General features: G+C 37.4%; 1 protein-coding gene across 1 annotated transcript in view; it reads left to right on the forward strand.

Moving 5' to 3' along the window:
- KITLG (KIT ligand) overlaps window positions 1-15,967 on the forward strand; it is a 33,399-nt gene extending 17,432 nt beyond the window's left edge. The window contains exons 5-10 of the mRNA XM_008940782.1: window positions 3,828-4,007; window positions 5,917-6,079; window positions 6,980-7,075; window positions 13,843-13,952; window positions 14,437-14,513; window positions 15,928-15,967. Of these exons, the coding sequence (XP_008939030.1) occupies window positions 3,828-4,007; window positions 5,917-6,079; window positions 6,980-7,075; window positions 13,843-13,952; window positions 14,437-14,513; window positions 15,928-15,967 (666 nt within the window). The remainder of the gene's footprint in view (window positions 1-3,827; window positions 4,008-5,916; window positions 6,080-6,979; window positions 7,076-13,842; window positions 13,953-14,436; window positions 14,514-15,927) is intronic.
- The last annotated feature ends 2,110 nt before the right edge of the window (window positions 15,968-18,077 follow it).

The following is an 18,077-nucleotide window of genomic DNA, read 5'->3' on the forward strand; positions in this document are numbered from 1 at the left end:
CCCAAGCCTGTAGTGTTTATATGGTTTAAGGAAATAAAAAAGGGCTTGTTTGTCAGTTAAATTGAACAATATTGTACTTGTGTTAAGAATGAATCATTGTACACGTACATCAGTAGCTGGAAATTTGGTAAATGTCAGAAGTTGTTTTTGTATCTGTACAATGTTTTCATTAGGAAATTCCAATTTGAGTTCGATACTCCTAGAAAAATGCATCCTATCCTACAACACTGTGGCAAATCTAGCAATATTTCCTATTGATATTGGGGAGTGATGCCAGAAGCAATATTCTCTCAGTCCTGAATCAGAAGATGGCTGGAGGAATAGGAGACTGAGATTGTGAAGGGCCCTGAGCTCTGACAATACTAGGCATTATGTCAGGTCTGGAAATTCCTGAGTTTTGTGGGAAGGTCAAGGCTTTTAATAAAACTTAGAGTGCTTTAGAAAACCCAGTTTAAACTTGACTCCTTAGACCAAAAAAAAAAAAAAAAAAATCCGCAGAGCAAATTCTGTGGATATCAGGTACTAGATCCTATATAATATAATTAAAGCTAATGGAAAAATTTCCATTTCTGAAAATAGCTAATTTCTATCAAAAAAGGAAGTAAGACTGGCTGCTACCATTCCCTGCCTGTGGTGCTTTTTGAAATTTGATTTTTTGATGCCTGATGTGGTGTGATTCATATCTGTGGAGGACATCCATAGCCATTGCTCTGCTCCCCAGCCTCTTGGATGAATGTGGCAGCTGATGGGTGAGACTTGGGCTGGATTTGGGCTGTTCCCTCCACTGCACCCCTGGGGATGTTGGCATTGTGGATGAAGAAGTCCAGGGAGCCTGCTTGAGCAATGAGTCCTGGTTCTTTTCACTGCTTAACTCTCCTCTCTCTGCGGTTCAGTTTTGGCTGCCAGAACTCAGTTTATTTTCTATAATTTAAATGCCTTGTCATCTTGCTGCATCATATCCAGAAAGTTCGATCCAGTTTACATTTATAGTGTGTGGCCAAGAATTAAATAGGAAGAGATAAAGTTCAGAGCTGGGATTTCCACATACCCTTTTTTCACACACCCCTTTCAGTCATGGTGATGGAAGATGCAGCTCCTGGACACATGCCTTTGCAGGAGGAAGTATTCATCAGTATTCCCATCCCACTTTGCCAAAAATCTCTCTGGGGATTTCAGGTTGTGTTATGCATACCACAGCAAAGGCTGGCTGCATAAATAGGATTTGCTCTGGGTTCTGCTAGGTCCCTGAAAGCTGGGAAACCTGCAAGCTAGCTTTGCATAAAGCAAACAGCCTTTCTTCAGCTCCGGAAGGATTGAAATGGTGCTTTGCAATTTTTTTTCAATATATTTCAATCCTCACTGCATGCATAAAGTGGGAAATGTATACAAGGTAGCAAGTCTCAAATGTGGATTACTAAAGGTAGGAAGGCAGGGTGACTGCAGAGCAGATGGGAAGCCAGTGTAGTGCACGTAACAGGAACAGACTGACCTGATCCATTAAACAGAAGGGTTGTTGCATTATGCACTAGCTCAAGGCATCCAAGTGGCTTTAAAAGTAGTTTTGCACAGAGTGAACAGTGTAGTCTAACCTGAAGGTTAAAAGGCAAAGATGGCAACAGCAGAAGGTTTGAATTCACAAGAGGAGATAAACTTCAAACTTTTAAATAAACGTAGAAAGAAAAGCTGAATGAGTACTACCTGCAAGTAAGAGGAAATCCAGATTTGCAGCTGCCCCAAAATGTAAATCTTAGTCAAAGTTCACATAAGAAAGCAGTTGAACCTCCATTTCTTCTTGTAAACATCACATTTCTCAATTTCAGCATTTACATCCCTTGTTTGGTAGATATTGAGCTAGCAAATGATTGCACAGCTTTGTAGGTCAGAATGGTTCAGTTAGAGGAGACTCCCACACACATGGTAAACCATGTGAGCAGCAAAATAGATTCCCTGCTGGAATCTCAAATGCTCGCTGGGAGAAATGGCAAGATTTTTCTAGTCCCTGCCAGAGGGGAACGCACACCCACAAAACCTCAGAGGAATCAGCTTTCCAGGTTTGCAGCTGGGGAAAGCACAGAAGTTCTGTGTTCATGTTCCTACACCAAAGATGAAGAAAATGCATTGTCTCTCATGAGGGCAATGGGACATGGCCAACACATGGTGCTTGAACAGTGTACATTTCAATCAGCTTTCCCTAATTTATTTCCTTCTGCCTCTTCCATTGTTGTGCTTAAAGGAGAAAAGGGAAACAGTATCAAGCCAAACACCATCCATTTCACATTTTGTTTCATTCATTTTTATGTGAATGTCGATATAACTACAGAAGTTGATAATACTGACCTACCAGTTGTTACCTGTGAGAAAGTTGCACACAAAAGTGAAAACTCAGGTGGAACTGAGAGATGTATTTACATTTGGTGCTCTATGCCTAGAAGTCTAATAGTGTGGTTAGTCTTTGAAAGTGCAAAATGTGTTTTGCCTCATCAAAAACATTTACGCATAAAGATGGGACAACACCTCTGTCACTGAGAAAGTAATTTGTTGCTGAGTGATGATATTGATAGTGGTGGATAAATTTTTTTGGATAAAGAATTTGTATGCAGGTTTACTGCAGAAATTGAGTAAAATGAGATTAAGTCTAGAAATGGATACATTGCCCAACATTTACTGGGCATTGCAAAAGGTGGAGTGGATGGATTCCCTGGATGCCAACCATCAACTGGGCAGCAACTGGAAACAGGTTTAGTGATACTGAGAGTACTTAGGGGTTACTGCGCCAAGATTTTCGTGTCTGGCAGGCTTTAACGATCGTGAAATGTTTTCAACCATTAAAAAAAAAAGTTTCACATACGGAATAAATTGCTACAGTGTTTACCATTAAAAATTCAGCATTTATTGGGAAGGGATTTCCAGGTACATGTGCAAGATGACTAATGCTTTACCCGTATTTTTGCTAACCATATTGAGTTAAGGTTTTACCTAGGCTCAGTGGCCTTTTTATTTACTTGACTACTGCTATGTAAATCTAAGTAAAAGAAGTAAATTAATCCCTGTAAGGCAACAAGATGAATGACTGGGTTTCAATCGCATGAACAGTTATACAATCTTTATCTGCAAACTGATTGCAGGGGTGTCAGTGAGAGGATTTAAACTCTATTCCAGTGGCAAAGATGTGGCAGATACTGCAACAGGATGTGCAGAGCACTTTTGTCAGTGAAAATTCAGGAAAGACTTTTAGATCTAGAAAGTTTTCCCAGGAATGGCATTTAATGAAAAAGCTGAAAAGGAGCTAACTATTTTAAAGCTGGATAAAAGCACATAAGGATTTCATGCAAATGTTTATAGAAATCTTCCTCAGAAGATATTTAAATCAAGGACCTTTGGGCTTAATTGGGTCATGTAGGGTAACAATATTAAAATTAAAACTGAGATTGGCTTTAATACAGTCTGGAGAAAATTCTTAAAGCAGTAGTTAAAAAAATAAATAGGTTAATGAAGCATGAAGCATGGACTAGGGTTCACAGTAGTATGTCCCAAGGCTCAAATTCTCAACAGACTGATGCCTAGCATTCATTAAGAATTTAATGCAGAGATGGCATTTAACAGACAACTATAAATATGTCAGTATCAGTGAGCATAGAACTTTTACCAAAAGGACTGAAGAGAAAGATGGCCACACTAAAGAAGCCTGATTTTAATGTAGACTTTTAAGATAAATTAAATTGGAAAGAACAGTCTATTCCACTTTTATACATTGAGCTGCTTAACCAGTTTTTGCACAAATCTGATGTTTAATCTACCTCTCTATTTCTTTTTTTGTACCCTGACAGCCTAATCACTGTTGGTTGCATTTGATGGTGCCTGAATTTTCAAGGAGTCTGCATAATCTTCTCCAGAAATTTTCAGATATTTCAGATATGTCTGATGTTTTAAGCAACTATTCAATCATCAATAATCTCACAAGGATCATTAATGATCTTATGGCATGCCTAGCTTTTGATAAAAATAAGGTAATCATATACAGAGTTTCTACTTTTATGCTGGATATTTTTATTTGAACTTTCTGTTGCACCATACTCAGTAACAGTTTAAAAATGTCCAAAGCTTCATTAGATCTGTTCTTATTTCTATTACTGTACATCTGAAATCCTACTTTGTTTATAAATGCACTGAGTACACTGTGCTAACATTGGCTAGTCATTATCTCCTGTTTCAAAAGAGAATGGCTTACAAGGAGTTAGAGTATATACAATGACCTGTATACAGTTATTTAAGTGGTCAGAAATGTAAGCGTCATCTTTAAGACAATTAATTCATTCTGGTCTGTTTGAAACTGGCAGAAATCTTCCTTGTGCATCCAGCTTAAATTATTCATTTTGCTAGTGATCCTAATGTAAATTTAAAGATGATGTAGTTTAAGCTATTAATATACTCTTTGTATGTATCACAGTGTGTGAAGCTCAGAAAGCTTCACCATGGTTTAATGAACTTTTTTATACAAAGACACAACATAGACTAGAGGATATCAGCCCATTTCCATGTGTTTCTGGATTCCAACAGCAACTGGAAGGATTCCAGGAGTCTCACTCAAGAGACATATGATTCTCTTGTGTGAAAATGATAGGGGAAAAAAAAAAAGTACTTTCTAACCCCTTACCCAGATCAAACCAGTCTCTCAGTAATTAAAAATTAGTTCTATAGTCTGTTTTGTCCCACTGAACAAAACAGGCAAAATCCATCACGTTCTTTAGGGCAGGATTTTATTTTCCATATATGTTTATTTTTGTCAGGTACATTCTTAGCTGTTGTAATTGCATCTTTTGAACATCCAGAATGAATCAAATGGACTAAAACACTCAATCTTGTTTAGAGTGGCACAACCTTGTAACCTTGTTATATATTGGCATTACATTGCTAAGAGTATTTAGACATTCCCTAGCTTTCTATTTCAACCTGAATTCTGTCCAATCGCCAGTGTATCTTTTTTTTTTTTTATTTGTGTCCTGATGGTTCAAAGCACTCAATTGAGATGTGGTTGGGGAAGAGGAATTTTATTTTATAGAATGAAGAAGCAAATATGTTGTAATTCAGAGAAACAACAAGTTGTTGATTTCCTCAAAGAATGATCTTAAGTCTAGTATTTTCAACATTAAACATAAAGTCATTTTAGAGCTGAAACTAGGAAATTTTCCTTAGTATATATTTAACCCATGTTCTTGCCACTGTCCTCCTTCTTGGGAGCACAGAGTTAACCCCAGGCCAAATTCAGTGTGCTAACATATGAAAGAGTTGTTATGAAAGCCAGAGTTAGGTAAAAAGGAAGAAAAGAAGATAACCATCAATGATCTTAACATGAACCTCAATCTTGTTGTTTAATCTGGCATAACACACTTGTCTATTAGACCTTAGAGTGATTTGGCTTCTTTGTTTATAGTCCTGCTTTATTTTTAGGTACATTATCAGGGATCTCAGCCAGCTTCTGTGCAATAATGTATCCCAGCTATTGTATTCTGTTCCGTGTACACTCATGACAATAGCTATGATTGTGTTGTGTTTCTTTGTTCAGGATCGTGTGGAACATTGCAAAGTAATGTGAAATCAAGGTAACTTTTTTAGTGAGGGAAATCATAAAAAAAAAAAAAAAATAATTTTCTGTGTGAGGTGGGAGACTGCCTTTCATTCCATGACAATTTTACAACACTGCATTAATAATTTATTTTTATTTGGAAAGCTAATTCAAAATCCTCACATCAGAGGGCTTGTATGTTTTAGGAAGATTGCATATAGCAAATTCGGTCTTCTGCAGCTTAAAAATTTAAACTATTTTGTGTTATCTTTGCATATTTTTATCATCTGTTGAGGTGCTGAAATGAGCATCTTTTGACCTTCTTTCAAGATGAATTCTGTATTTTACCCTAGGATTTTGTAAAAGAAAATGGTCACCTTTATGAAGAAGGTCATTTCGTTCCTGAGGATTTTTTTAGGCACTTTAATAGTACCATTGAGGTCTACAAGGAGTTTGCAGACATGTTGGATAAGAATGACTGCATTCTGCCCTCAACAGTAGAAACACCGGAGAATGGTAAGATGGCTCTCATTTTGTGGAACAGTATCTAAGTAGATATAAATGGGTGATTTTCCTTTGATTTCAGAGATGCTAGGGATCTGATGCTGTGCTTCCATGTCTCCTTTTTTTCTGCCAGTTAAAAGTATTACCAATACCAAAGCTTGTATTTCTGTTCTAAGTTGAGTTCTATCTGGCAGTAAAACTAGTGCCATTGTTGCTAGGGACATCACTCCTTAATATGATCTAAATAACCTCACAATGCTCTGTTTCTTTTCATCTCCAATATATCCTGAATTGTCTTTTTAGATAGTTCTTCTTATCTTCTGTTAATGATCTATTTAATTTTTATAATGTAGGAAACAAGCCTAAGATTGCACTATTGAAAGGGTAGGAAGGTAGGACAAGTTGTAAATTGTAGCAGCCTCCAGTTACCTCTATATTCATCCCACTACTCCTGAAAAGGGCCATGTTTACTCTGTTTAAAAATTTTAACAAGCTCAAGCTAGGCTCCTGCCGTTCACTGTCATCCTTCTAGTAAATGGAGGTTTTGTACTCTTTCTTTTATTCTCTCTAGTGACAGCTATTCGCTTTTTAATCAGGGCAACATAGGCACTTGCACAGTTACACCGGTAGTGACTACAAGCAGATCAGTGCCATAACCTTAAAACTCGTTTAAAGCAATTGCTTTTCCAGAATAGCTGTTCAGGAGCAGTTCAGGGTAGACACGTCTGCCTTTTAATAAGGCAAAGGCGAAAAAGTGCCTTTTTTGGCCTAATCCACTTTATAAACAGCCCTGTAGTCAAAATTCTAAAACAGCCCTAGAGCCACTTCAGAGTAACCCTATAACCCATCATCTTATATAGAAGGAACTGTATTTTAAGTTACATAATGCTGACACACTCATTTTCTATTTAGATTCCAGAGTCGCTGTCACAAAAACATTTTTGTTTCCTCCTGTTGCTGCCAGCTCCCTTAGGAATGACAGCATTGGCAGTAACACTAGCAGTAACAGTAAGTACAAGTGATTGAATTAATATATGTGTCTCCATTTTGTCCTAATAGCTGATTGTTATGAGAGCTCACAGGAAAAGAATGTCATTAATCGTACAAATTAATGGGAAGTTACTTGTGCCTGACGGTGTACCATGTGTTTCTCAGCTGTCATGCCAAAAGGCAATGAACTTACCTAATCAACATTTAGAGATGCTCTTGAGTTATAATCATGTGACAGCTCTACAACCTGGAGAGGACAAGTCTCTTCATTTTGGCTGTCATGAGGTATCACTAGTCATATGGCCTCAGCAAATTTGGCTGCCCCAGACACATCATTTTAACTCTCAGAAAAGGAAGTTGATTCAAATGAACAGAAGAACTGTTCTAAATCTGGCCCAGGGCTCTCATGTGGACAATGAGGTTCCCTGTACATTGCATTTTGAGAGTACTGTCAGTTCCAAGCTTGACACGAAACCTGAAGACAGTCCCCATGTTTGTTTGCTATAGTCGCAGTAGGGCCATCTCCACAGTCAACATGCTTTCAGTTGAGGTCAAGGAGAAAGTCACTATGCTTTTGGCAGGCTGTAATCTTCTCTCTGACATGGCCATCTCTGTGTTTCTCATCTGTCTTGGTCAGAGTATGACATGACTGGTCACTGACAGGTAAGAGCCCAGAATTGTTACTGTCAGAGCCTCAGCATTACCCAGCACAAGGTCAGAAGGGGTAGAGGAATCTGAGGTGAAAAGAAACAGTGAAGTTTCAGGGGCTTTTTTTTAGTGACATCATGTACAGCTAGGTGAATATTCTCTGGAGCTTTCCATATGAATAAAAGAAGGAGATTTTCCTTAGAGATTCTTGCACTAGTGATAAAAGCTTAACCATGTTGTTGTTTCTCTTGTTCCTGTTTCCCAAATGCATCAGGATGACAATGGGTCTTTCTTCCACAATTTCCTTCTTTCACTTCCTAAGCATCCTTGTTATTTAAATGTATGATGAAGAAGTGGGTGGTTGATAATCTTTGTGCTTATGAAAACATAGGCAAGGAGGCAGCCTGATGAAGCTTGGTGACCAGAAGAGTAGCTCCTGACAGTGGGACAGATAACACTATGACTGAGTTTCTTCTCATGCTGCTTCTCTTAGGAATGTGTAATCTAGTTATTCTGTGGGGTTTTATCACCATACATGCTATCTCTTAGTTGGCTCACAGCTGCTGTCAGATTTTAAGCTCTTCCTGATTGCTTTCTAATTAAGAGAAGGTCTTAAGTCATCATTCCCTACAACCCTCTGAGTAGAAGATTGAAACAAAACCCACCTTCAGCTCCTTGCTGCTAGCCTGCCTCTCTGGAAAAAGAGAAATCTCACTGCCATAAATTCTTTGCTGAGAGGTCACAGAGTTGGCTGCAAAAAAAAACCTGATCAGCCCAGGGCCAATTATGAGGCACCAGGAGGGGGTTAAAGAGCACATACTTGTCTCTTTCATGTCTGAACATGTGATAATTTTTGCTGTCGATGCTAGAGGAAGAATATTCAGCTGCAGCCTGAAGCAATGGGAACAGATCAGGGAGTCAAAGACAGATAGATTACAGGAGCCATTCAGATGAAAGGAGTCTGACCCAGTCCAGTAACAGGAAGGATGTCAGGCAGCACACTGGAGTATGGTACCTGTGTCTGTTCTGTGGAGGGGAGTACAGAAACAGGTTTATGAATCTTGTTTTATAACTGGAACTGTTAATGAAGTAGGAAAAAAGCCTAATTAAAATAATGCAGTAAGTCAAAGAAATTGCTTGGCTGGCCATATGCTGTACAGGTGGGTTTTAACTGATTATCATTCTCTTAAGCAATTTATTGGAAAATTGGATATCAGTTAGCAGCCTTCTGTAGAACTGACATGAAGACTTCATGTCTGGGCCTGGGGACAGTTTGAACTCGCAATCAGATTAACTTACAATAATTTGGACATTGGATGCTGACTGGTTATTACTGGTTATCACTTTAGTTATTTGGAGTTTTTCTCAGACAGGGACTTGTGGCAACTTTATTGGCGTCTCTTTCTTACTCCCTGAAAATGGTCTTCGTTACTGATTTTACTTTTGGCTTTATTGCTGAGCAATTTTCTTTTTGTGCTTAATCCCTAGCTTCTTGGAAGGAACAACAATGACTAAACCTTATTACTTCCCATGTGAAGCCTTCCCAGCACAGGGGACCCTGTCTGCTGGTTTCAGTACTATTCTCAGAACAGCACCACTGGATTCAGATTTCAAAACAGAAAGCATTTGGAGAAGAGGGGGAACTTGTAGAAAAGCACCTCCAGACACAAACTACTCCAATTTTTTTTTTTTTTTTTAATGACCTTCTTTGATTTTAAACTGTTTTAAACTGAGCTATTTAAAATTAACAATTTCTAGACCATTTAGAAGCATATAGTGTGTGCAAAAGAACCCTTCCAGATTAACAAGAAATTTTGAACCTGTTAATAGCCTGTGAAGTCAAGTGACTTGAACAGCTCTTAATTGTAAATTCAGTTTAGACAATCCTGCAGTGCATCATCTAATAAAATAACTTGTAAAATAATTATAATAGATATTTGAGATAATATAAATTAACTAAATTACATTTTTAATGTTGTTTCTGCATTTGCTGAAAGTCATGTTTCTTCATTGTTATTACACAACAGTAAAATTAAACTACTATAGTAGAGTAGAATCTTGACTAAATCTACACCAAAAGTCTCACCCCAACTAAGTGTTAAATGGAAAAATTATCCTGTTATAGTTTTTTGAGTTACAATAATGCAGTTTTCGTCCTTGTAATATTGAATCTGTGGCATGTTCCCACTCCATCTTTTCCCTGATAAAATTCTCAAGACACCACCACCACCAAATTATTTAGGCTTGTTTATTCTCTTTTCTTTGTGTTACATGACTGTTTGGATTGGAATTTAAATTCCAATTAACTGTTTAAGTCCCAGTCTCATTGATATTCCTCTGAATCATTATGCCATGCATATTCAGGAGAATTCAGATGAGATGGTTCTTATGTAAAGAACAAGTGTCAGGATAAGAAGTCATCCCCTATCCCTCACTGAAACCCTTCTTTCAGTGACTGAATTAAATAATAAATAGTCTTTTTTATTTTTTTTGCCCTCAGAAGAATCTCGTGTTGCTCTGATTAAAGCTTGAACTTAGCCAGCTGTGGCTAACACTTCTCACTCAATTTAGTGCCATAGTATTATTTATATTTTCATGGAAAGATCAGTGTTGTTTTCTTCCATTTTTGACTATAATTTTACAGTAATTTAGCTTTATTACTCAGTACTGAACAGTTCAAAGAAAATGTAAACACAGAGATCTCTATAACTGTTTTTAGGAAGAAGGTCTATTTTTATAATTAAGCAAAGAATACCGTAGTTTAATTCAGTAATTGCACAATTTGAAAATGTTCACTAGTGGCTTAATACCATTGCTGTTGCCTTCTTTGCCTTTGTTCCTTTGTTCCAACTTTATAGTTAATGCAAAACCCTAATGAACAGGTGAGAGCTGCTCTGCATTTTTGTAGATAAGATCTTGTGGTAATTGTGTTGGAGCTGAGCAGAGGTAAACTGAAAATTCCTTTGAGACCTACATGGTGAAAAAAAAATCAAGCCAGTGCTTTGAATCATAATTGGTTGCTAAACCTGCACACATAGCTCAAGGTGGAGAGCAGCTCAATAACTTCATTGTGTAGCTGAGTGGCTTTTAATGTAAATATATTTTGTTCACAATTTAATATCCAAATGTCCGTGAAGACTATACATAAATCTACATCAGACGAGCTCGATTCCTAAGGGTTTCTTCCATAAGGCATAGAATGAGAACCCTGAGAGGTGCTGGCCTGCTTCCATTCCCCTTTTGCAAATTGCTAGGGAGAGTCTATTTTAAGTGAATAATATAGTAACTGCAAAGCCAGCAGTTCTCTGGAATCGCCCAAGGAGTTCACAAAGTTACTGATACACCTGGTTCTTCCTACTCCTTCTCATACTCTGCCTTTACAACTGCTGGCAGTGGGAATCTTTCTGTGTAGAGCTCTGAAGTTTCTAGCAGAGGAAAAGGTCTCTGTGGAAGGAATAAAAACCCAGTGGTGGCCAGCGTGCTTTCCTTATATCCTTTTTCTTCTTTGGGACACAAGTCTCCCTGAGGTTCTCCAGACTGAAAATTCTCCTGCCTGTTGTGTTTTGTTTTGTGATGTTATTATAAATAATAGGCACATAAAGAAACTTACTATGACACATTTCATTCTCTCCAGATCTTTCAAGAGACCTTTTTTTGGACATGAAAGTGAAATTAAATAATGAGTTGTTTGCTTTTAAGGTAGTTACAGTTTATGGGTTACCCGACTTCCAAATTAAGTCATACATTGTCAAGTTATGAAAATATTCTGTTGTCATTTTTAAAGTGTACACTATGGGGAGTGTCACAATTTGACCGTATTTAGGCTCTGACCCTGAGTTGCAGGTCCCCAGATGGAAAGCTAATGATGGATTCCTTTCAGTTTTCCATAGATGCTGAAGAAAGCATCTGCATTGGAGTTATCTTCTCAGAAATCAGATTCTTCTACTTTTACCTTTTTTTTTTTTTTTCCCACATTATAAAGTGATGTCTTCTTTTGTCTAAGACTCTATACAGTTTCTGAAAAATAATGGTAAAAATGAGGGTGCTAGACTATCACTAATTGCCCTGCAGAACATTTCTGTAGAAGTTCATGTAAAAATCAGTGTGCTTGCTGTGACATGCTGCTCAGCATTGCAGAGTACGCAGAGATTTTTTGAGGTTATACACGCTACTGTAACATGGTGTTAAATAAATTATGTTCTGCATGACCTGTAGAGTTTTTCCATTTTATTTTAATTTTTATTGCACTTTTTTCCATTTTTTTCTGAAGGTTACAGGGCAGAATCCAGAAAACATGACCATCCCCATAGGATTTAGATAAATCAGTTGTGTAACTCAACGATCTCTCACTGGAGAAAATGGATAATGGCAGTAGACAAATCAATATTGCATTATTCTTGACTAGAGCACCACAGCAATATAGGAATTTTCTTCTGAGAATTTTCTGAGAATACAATTCAGATAAAGTAATGACAGGAATTTGTTTTAAGACGTTAAGGCTGGCTCTACCCCACTTGAGTTTGTCCAGATTTCTTGGAGGTCAGTTCTGCAAGCAAACCTCCTTTATGACTAATCTGGGATGAGAAGTTTGAGAAAAGGTATGCCACTCCAGTTCATTTGTGGTCTTGGTTTTAACATCCGAGCAGACAGAGGCAGACTGATCGATAGCCTCTCTTTTTCAGCTGGCGTTCACATTTGTAGCACTGTGCCGTCTTTCCCTTCTCCTCTGTAGACAGATTTCTTTCACTGTGAGGTAGCATTGGTTCTGCTTGACTGAAGTTTCCTTTTAGTGTACCGAATCTACGAGATGTAAATCAGGCCCCTGTAGTGAAAACCTATAGTTTGTAAACCCTGTATGAGATACAGAGATGTGTACTATATGAGTATATGACACGGACTTTTTGTTTTCTTACTTTTTGCTTTTGTCTACTGTGACTCTAGGGAACAGAGCTGAATTTCAGAGATAAAAAGAACATTTGTGTAAAACTTGTAAAATGTCAACCAGAAAATCTCAGACAGTTGAAAATTAGTTGTTAATTAATTATGAGAATGCTCATTTCTAAACTGAAGGGTTTTCGTAGAAGCCATTTAATACTGTACCTAATGCATGTTGCTTGAGCCAGTATATCACGCTGTACATGCGTAGACGTTTGCTGTTTGCATGAGTCACACAAATTCCTAGTGCCACCAGTCCATTTCCATTTCTGTGTCTAATCACCTACACTTTTTCAGGGGTTACAGTTTGGCTCTTTTTGTGTATTCTGACAAGGCACATACTGTTTGAGCTGCAGACAGCAAGTCGTGAAATAACTAAGACTGTGTGGATGGTGTCTAAACTAACAGTCTCCTGTGGCTCACTTTGCATCTCAGAAGGTGGATCCCAGGGTGACTCTGTCAGACTTTTCACATCTTGCTCTTGATTAAATAACTGGAGGGCCACATTTTAGTCTCAGCATACATACAGTTCCCTATGAGGTGAATGGAACTGCTTGTGTACATAAAAGACTAGGATTGGGTTCTTCTGCATAAAATGTAAAAAGCTATCAAGAAATGGTTGCAACAAAGTTACATGCAGCTACACTTAAGGATACCAGGGTTTGATCTTACTGAAGTCAGCAGGAGCTTTCCAGACAAACATTAGAAGTTAAGTCAGTCTTATTTTGTTAAATTAGCTTCCTTCAAGTGGCCTCATGTTGGTCATTCATTAATGGCAAGACAAAGTGCCTGTCTGCAGTCAGTGAGATGTGTCTCATGGAACTCAAGCAAATGCATGAAGTGACAGATATATTTTCTTCCAAAGAATGAATTTGTATTACAAAATAAGACCTTTAAAGATTGATAAACCCAAAACTTTGAAGTGCAGGAAAGACAAGATGCTCTACAAATGACTAAAAGAGCGTTAATGGTAGAACTGTTCAACACAGCTGTTTCATTGGAAGAGCATCCCTGTGGTCAAAAACTTCCTGTGAGATTTTGTATGAAGTGCACCTCATGTACAGAGCACTTTGAAGTATCTGTTCTATTTAGGATGCTATTATGTAGGTGGTGCATAAAAGTGCTCTTGCTAATAGAGTTGCCCTGAAGATAGTTTTCTGCTGTAAATCTGCCTTCACTAATGAGAACATCTGTAATTACAGAAGAGGCATTTGGCTTCATTAGCAGCCCCAGTCTGCAAGGGATCAGCATAGCACTGACGTCATTACTGTCTCTTCTTATTGGCTTTATTTTTGGAGCCATATACTGGAAGGTAAGAAATACTACATTTAATTGTTTACATAGTGATACTACATTTCTTGGTTATGGCAAGGTGGGAAGTACAGAACCATTCTGCATTTGAAAACAACAGACATCTCTTTTGATCTTCACTGAATTGTGCGACATGCAAATGTAGATCTATGTTGTCAAATTCTAGAATTCCACCACCAAACTGCAAATCCTATTTAAATGGAAATTAAAAACATGGGTTTCTGCCAGTTTCCCAGTTCTCCTATTATATCTTGAAAAGAGGATTCTTTTGCTTCTTCCCCTTGTGCCCCTGCCTACAATACAAAGGCTTTGACAGTAAAATTATACCAGAAGCAGATGTATGTTACAGGAAAAGATTTGGCCTACATTTTGCAAGATGACTTTGAAATTGAAAAACCTGAAGCAAACTGAACCATACAGAAATTGTTTAGGGAGTTGTTAAAGAAAGCTTTAAAATATTTATTTTTAATGCATTTTCTTCCTAGAAAACACATCCCAAATCCACACCAGAAAGTGATGAAACTACACAATGTCATGAATGTCAAGAGCAGAATGAGATAAGGTATGTTGTTTCACTTTATATATGTATATACAAATCTAAGTTTATCTTTGAGAGCTACTTCCTGAAAGTTTCTCTCTAGACCTAAGACAAACAGAAAAAAAAAAAAATAAACACAAGGTCTTGCTTTGGAGGCAAAATATGTGCTTAGGGTGTTTCACTTAAAGGAGTTTTTAGTTTAAAATTAAAAACTGATATGGAGGAGATTTCTGTATACAAAATTTTATTAAGAAGATATTACCTTCAGTTTATTTGTCCTTATTCCCATTGTGAGAAAGGATTACTGAGACCTATAAGTGAAGCAACAAAAAAAGTGATTTTTTTTTATTTGCTGTGTGATGCAAAACTAGGCTGATATTACGTAAATAAATACAAAACAAGGACTTTGTGTCTGTCCTCCTAAATCTTTCTAAATATTTCTTACAATAACTTTTTTAATGTTCTTTCATTTTATTACATTTCCCACTGTGTGTATATAAGCTTCTGTGTTTTCCATGGTTGTTTTAGTGTTCATAAGAAGCTAATGAGACCTCATTGAAATCCTAATAACTTCCTTCCTACAGTCATCCTGAAATGTTTCATGACTCTCTTCATATTTAAACACTGCTTTACCTGATTTTTAAGCAGAAAAAAAATTCTGTGTAACTCAGTCAATCAAATATACCTTAGAAATAACAGTTGAAGATATTCAAAGTTGCTTGGACATGACTAGAGCAAAGAAGTCTGTGAAATTCAGAAAAGTGCTTAGGGATATTTTATGTTAGAATAGTTAATGCTGAAGTGTTGAGAGTATTATTTAACCTCATATTTCAGTGTGTTGGGTCAAATTTTATCTGTGAGGGATTAAGTGAAAGTTCTGATGCAGATGGGCAGAAGGACACATCATGTCCTGTAGGCTTCTCAGTTTGGTTGCAGGAGCTGAAATTCTCAATGTTTAAACTTTCTAGAATAATACATTCTTAAAACAATATTTTTGTGTGTGTACGGTACATAGAATGGAAGACTGTGTGTTCATGAAGTATATTAGTTCCTACAAATAATTCGTCCTGCACTCATCCTCACAGGTGTTAAAGCTTGTGAAATGGAACATGCATCCTCCTTTTAACTTCACAGGAAATATGAAACATTGCTTTATAGAAAGAAAAAAGGGAAGAGGAAACAGTTAAATGCAAGAGATGGCCTTAACAGGAAATTTAAACAGATTACATTCTCCATCAAATGTCTACATAAAGATGTCATATGTTTTTTCTCTCTCCTCCTTGAGAAATTTGTAAAATTAATCTATGACTAGGAAGACCTAATAGCAAACATAAATTCTAATACTTTGAATTCCCTTTTCTAGTAACTTACCAATAAATCCTTCCATTCTACTTCCTTAAAACACTAGCATTGTGGTAATAACATACCTTTTTCTCAGTATGTTGCAGCAAAAAGAAAAGGAACATCTACAAGTGTAGCTGTTGCTTTTTCTTCCTCAACACTGTTACTGATTCGTGTACTGGTAAGTTGTTATGGTTGAGAGCCTTGAAGTTTAATGACTTAATATCTCCTTCCCTTCTGCCCTAACCACCATTGTTGATGCCTGTTTTCAGCCAAGTCAAGTTTGTTTTTTTTTTTTTGTTCAGAGTCTGTTTTGGGAAAAAAAAAATAAAATAAAGCATGTTATCAATAGGCTTTGTTTGTACCTAAGATCTTTTGCAGCTAATGTAATTAATCCTGTATCATTAATTTAGGCATTTATCTTTTAACCTGTATGTTACAAAATTAAATATGCCAGAATTCCAAAATGAAGGACAGCTACTGCTTCTCCCTTATGGCATGAGAGCCAATATGGAGAAGTCTTCTGCTGTTGTCCTGCAACTGTTTTGCAGCAACACGATCTAAAACCCACAATCCTTAAACTATCAAGTGAGTGTAGGGGAACAGGCCAAGTACTACCAAGCTTCTATTAATTGTTGTTTACACAGCAGAGTTTACAGTCTCTGTAGCCTTATCAAAGACATCATTCTTACTTTGGTATGTAAGAGTGAGCAGCAAAGGCAAGTAAGCTTTCTCGGTCCTAGCTGCGCTCTGCAGAATGGTGCACATCTCTGGCAGGGATTCTTAGCACAGGAGTGCTGTATTTAACCCCTGCCATCTCTCTCAAGGGTCTGACAGATTTAGGCAGCACTGAATGCTTCATTTTACATTGTGAGTGGAAAGAGCAACATAAGAGTATAACAGGCAACCCAGGTTTTGTGGCTTATCCTGTAGCAGTCACTCTTGGGTGTATTCCAGAGTGTCCATTATGATCAAGTTAGCTACAACTTGAGAGATTTCCAATCTCCTTAACTGCTTCGTTCTAACATCTGTTTACTGAGGAGGGAAATCATCACTACATTGGACAAGTCATTTGATTTTTCCAGGGACGTAAACTCAGTTTGGTATTGGCATGTGCAGATGAATTTTCCTTCAAAGGGAAGTTTGCTGCCAGAGATTGCCAAAAATGCACAAAGATAACAGTTCTGTAAAACCATGAGAGTTGTTGCATCACCACGGATGACATCAATGAGCTTTTGCAAGTGAGTATGTTCTTGGACCAGGAGAGTGCATCTTTTAATAGTAATTTTCCTTTCAGAATAAAGGAATATCTGGGCAGGTGGTGTTGAATTAACTTCCAAAATTTTACAAAAAACTGTCCATGTTGTATGTCTGTTCAGTAATACAGAGAGGAAAACTAATCAGCAAAATTATCATTTCTGTTTTTCTCTTCAGGCAGGTAACAGTTCCATGTTCGCTTCATAAATGAAGCAGCTTTAAGCACATTCATATTCCTTCTGGAGTGACAGACTGAGTCTGCATCTGTTGTTGCTGCCCATTACTCCATAGACATGATATAGAAATGAGGACAATTTGTGTTTGTTACTGTGAAACCAACACTGAATTGAACAACGACAGGAAGAGTGTGCACTTAGCAGGACGGTATCTTATGTGAATATCTACCTTGTTAGGCATTTGAAGATTTTCAATTGCATTAATATTTGCAGCTGACTCTGGCAAACGAAGTACATCCTGAAAAAATAAAAAAACCCAAACAAACCATTTTTCAAATGCCTTTGACTATGTGTAATCATCGAAACTCATAAATACCTTTGCATCCTTAATTTAAGTTCTGTGTCCTCTACCTTACCTTGGTGTCTTCAGGTAGAGTTCTCTGAACTGACAGACAATGCAGAAATGGATACAGATAACATACTCTTTAATATTGTATATAAAACTCGAAAGCAACATTATACCATGGACCCATGTTCTAGCCTTTTACTTATAAGGAGCTGTGTTTATGCCTGGCAAAGGTCGTGTATACAGCAACCTGTGGTTTCTGTTGGGTGCCAGGTGGCTGACTGACCACTGTAGAAAGCCTCAAGAATTCATCAGTGTTAGTGGTCTCTGTTCCGGACAAGCAAATACTAGAAGAAGACAAAGTGAACAGGAAGTGGCTGTACCTTATGGAGCTTCAAAGCATTAAGAGGAACTGCTGGGTCTGCGGACACTGGTGAAATTTCCAGCCATGCCAAGGGAAGGGAAAGA

This window comes from Merops nubicus, unplaced genomic scaffold (genome assembly GCF_000691845.1).
Source record: "Merops nubicus isolate BGI_N331 unplaced genomic scaffold, ASM69184v1 scaffold595, whole genome shotgun sequence".
Taxonomy (NCBI): Eukaryota; Metazoa; Chordata; class Aves; order Coraciiformes; family Meropidae; genus Merops; species Merops nubicus.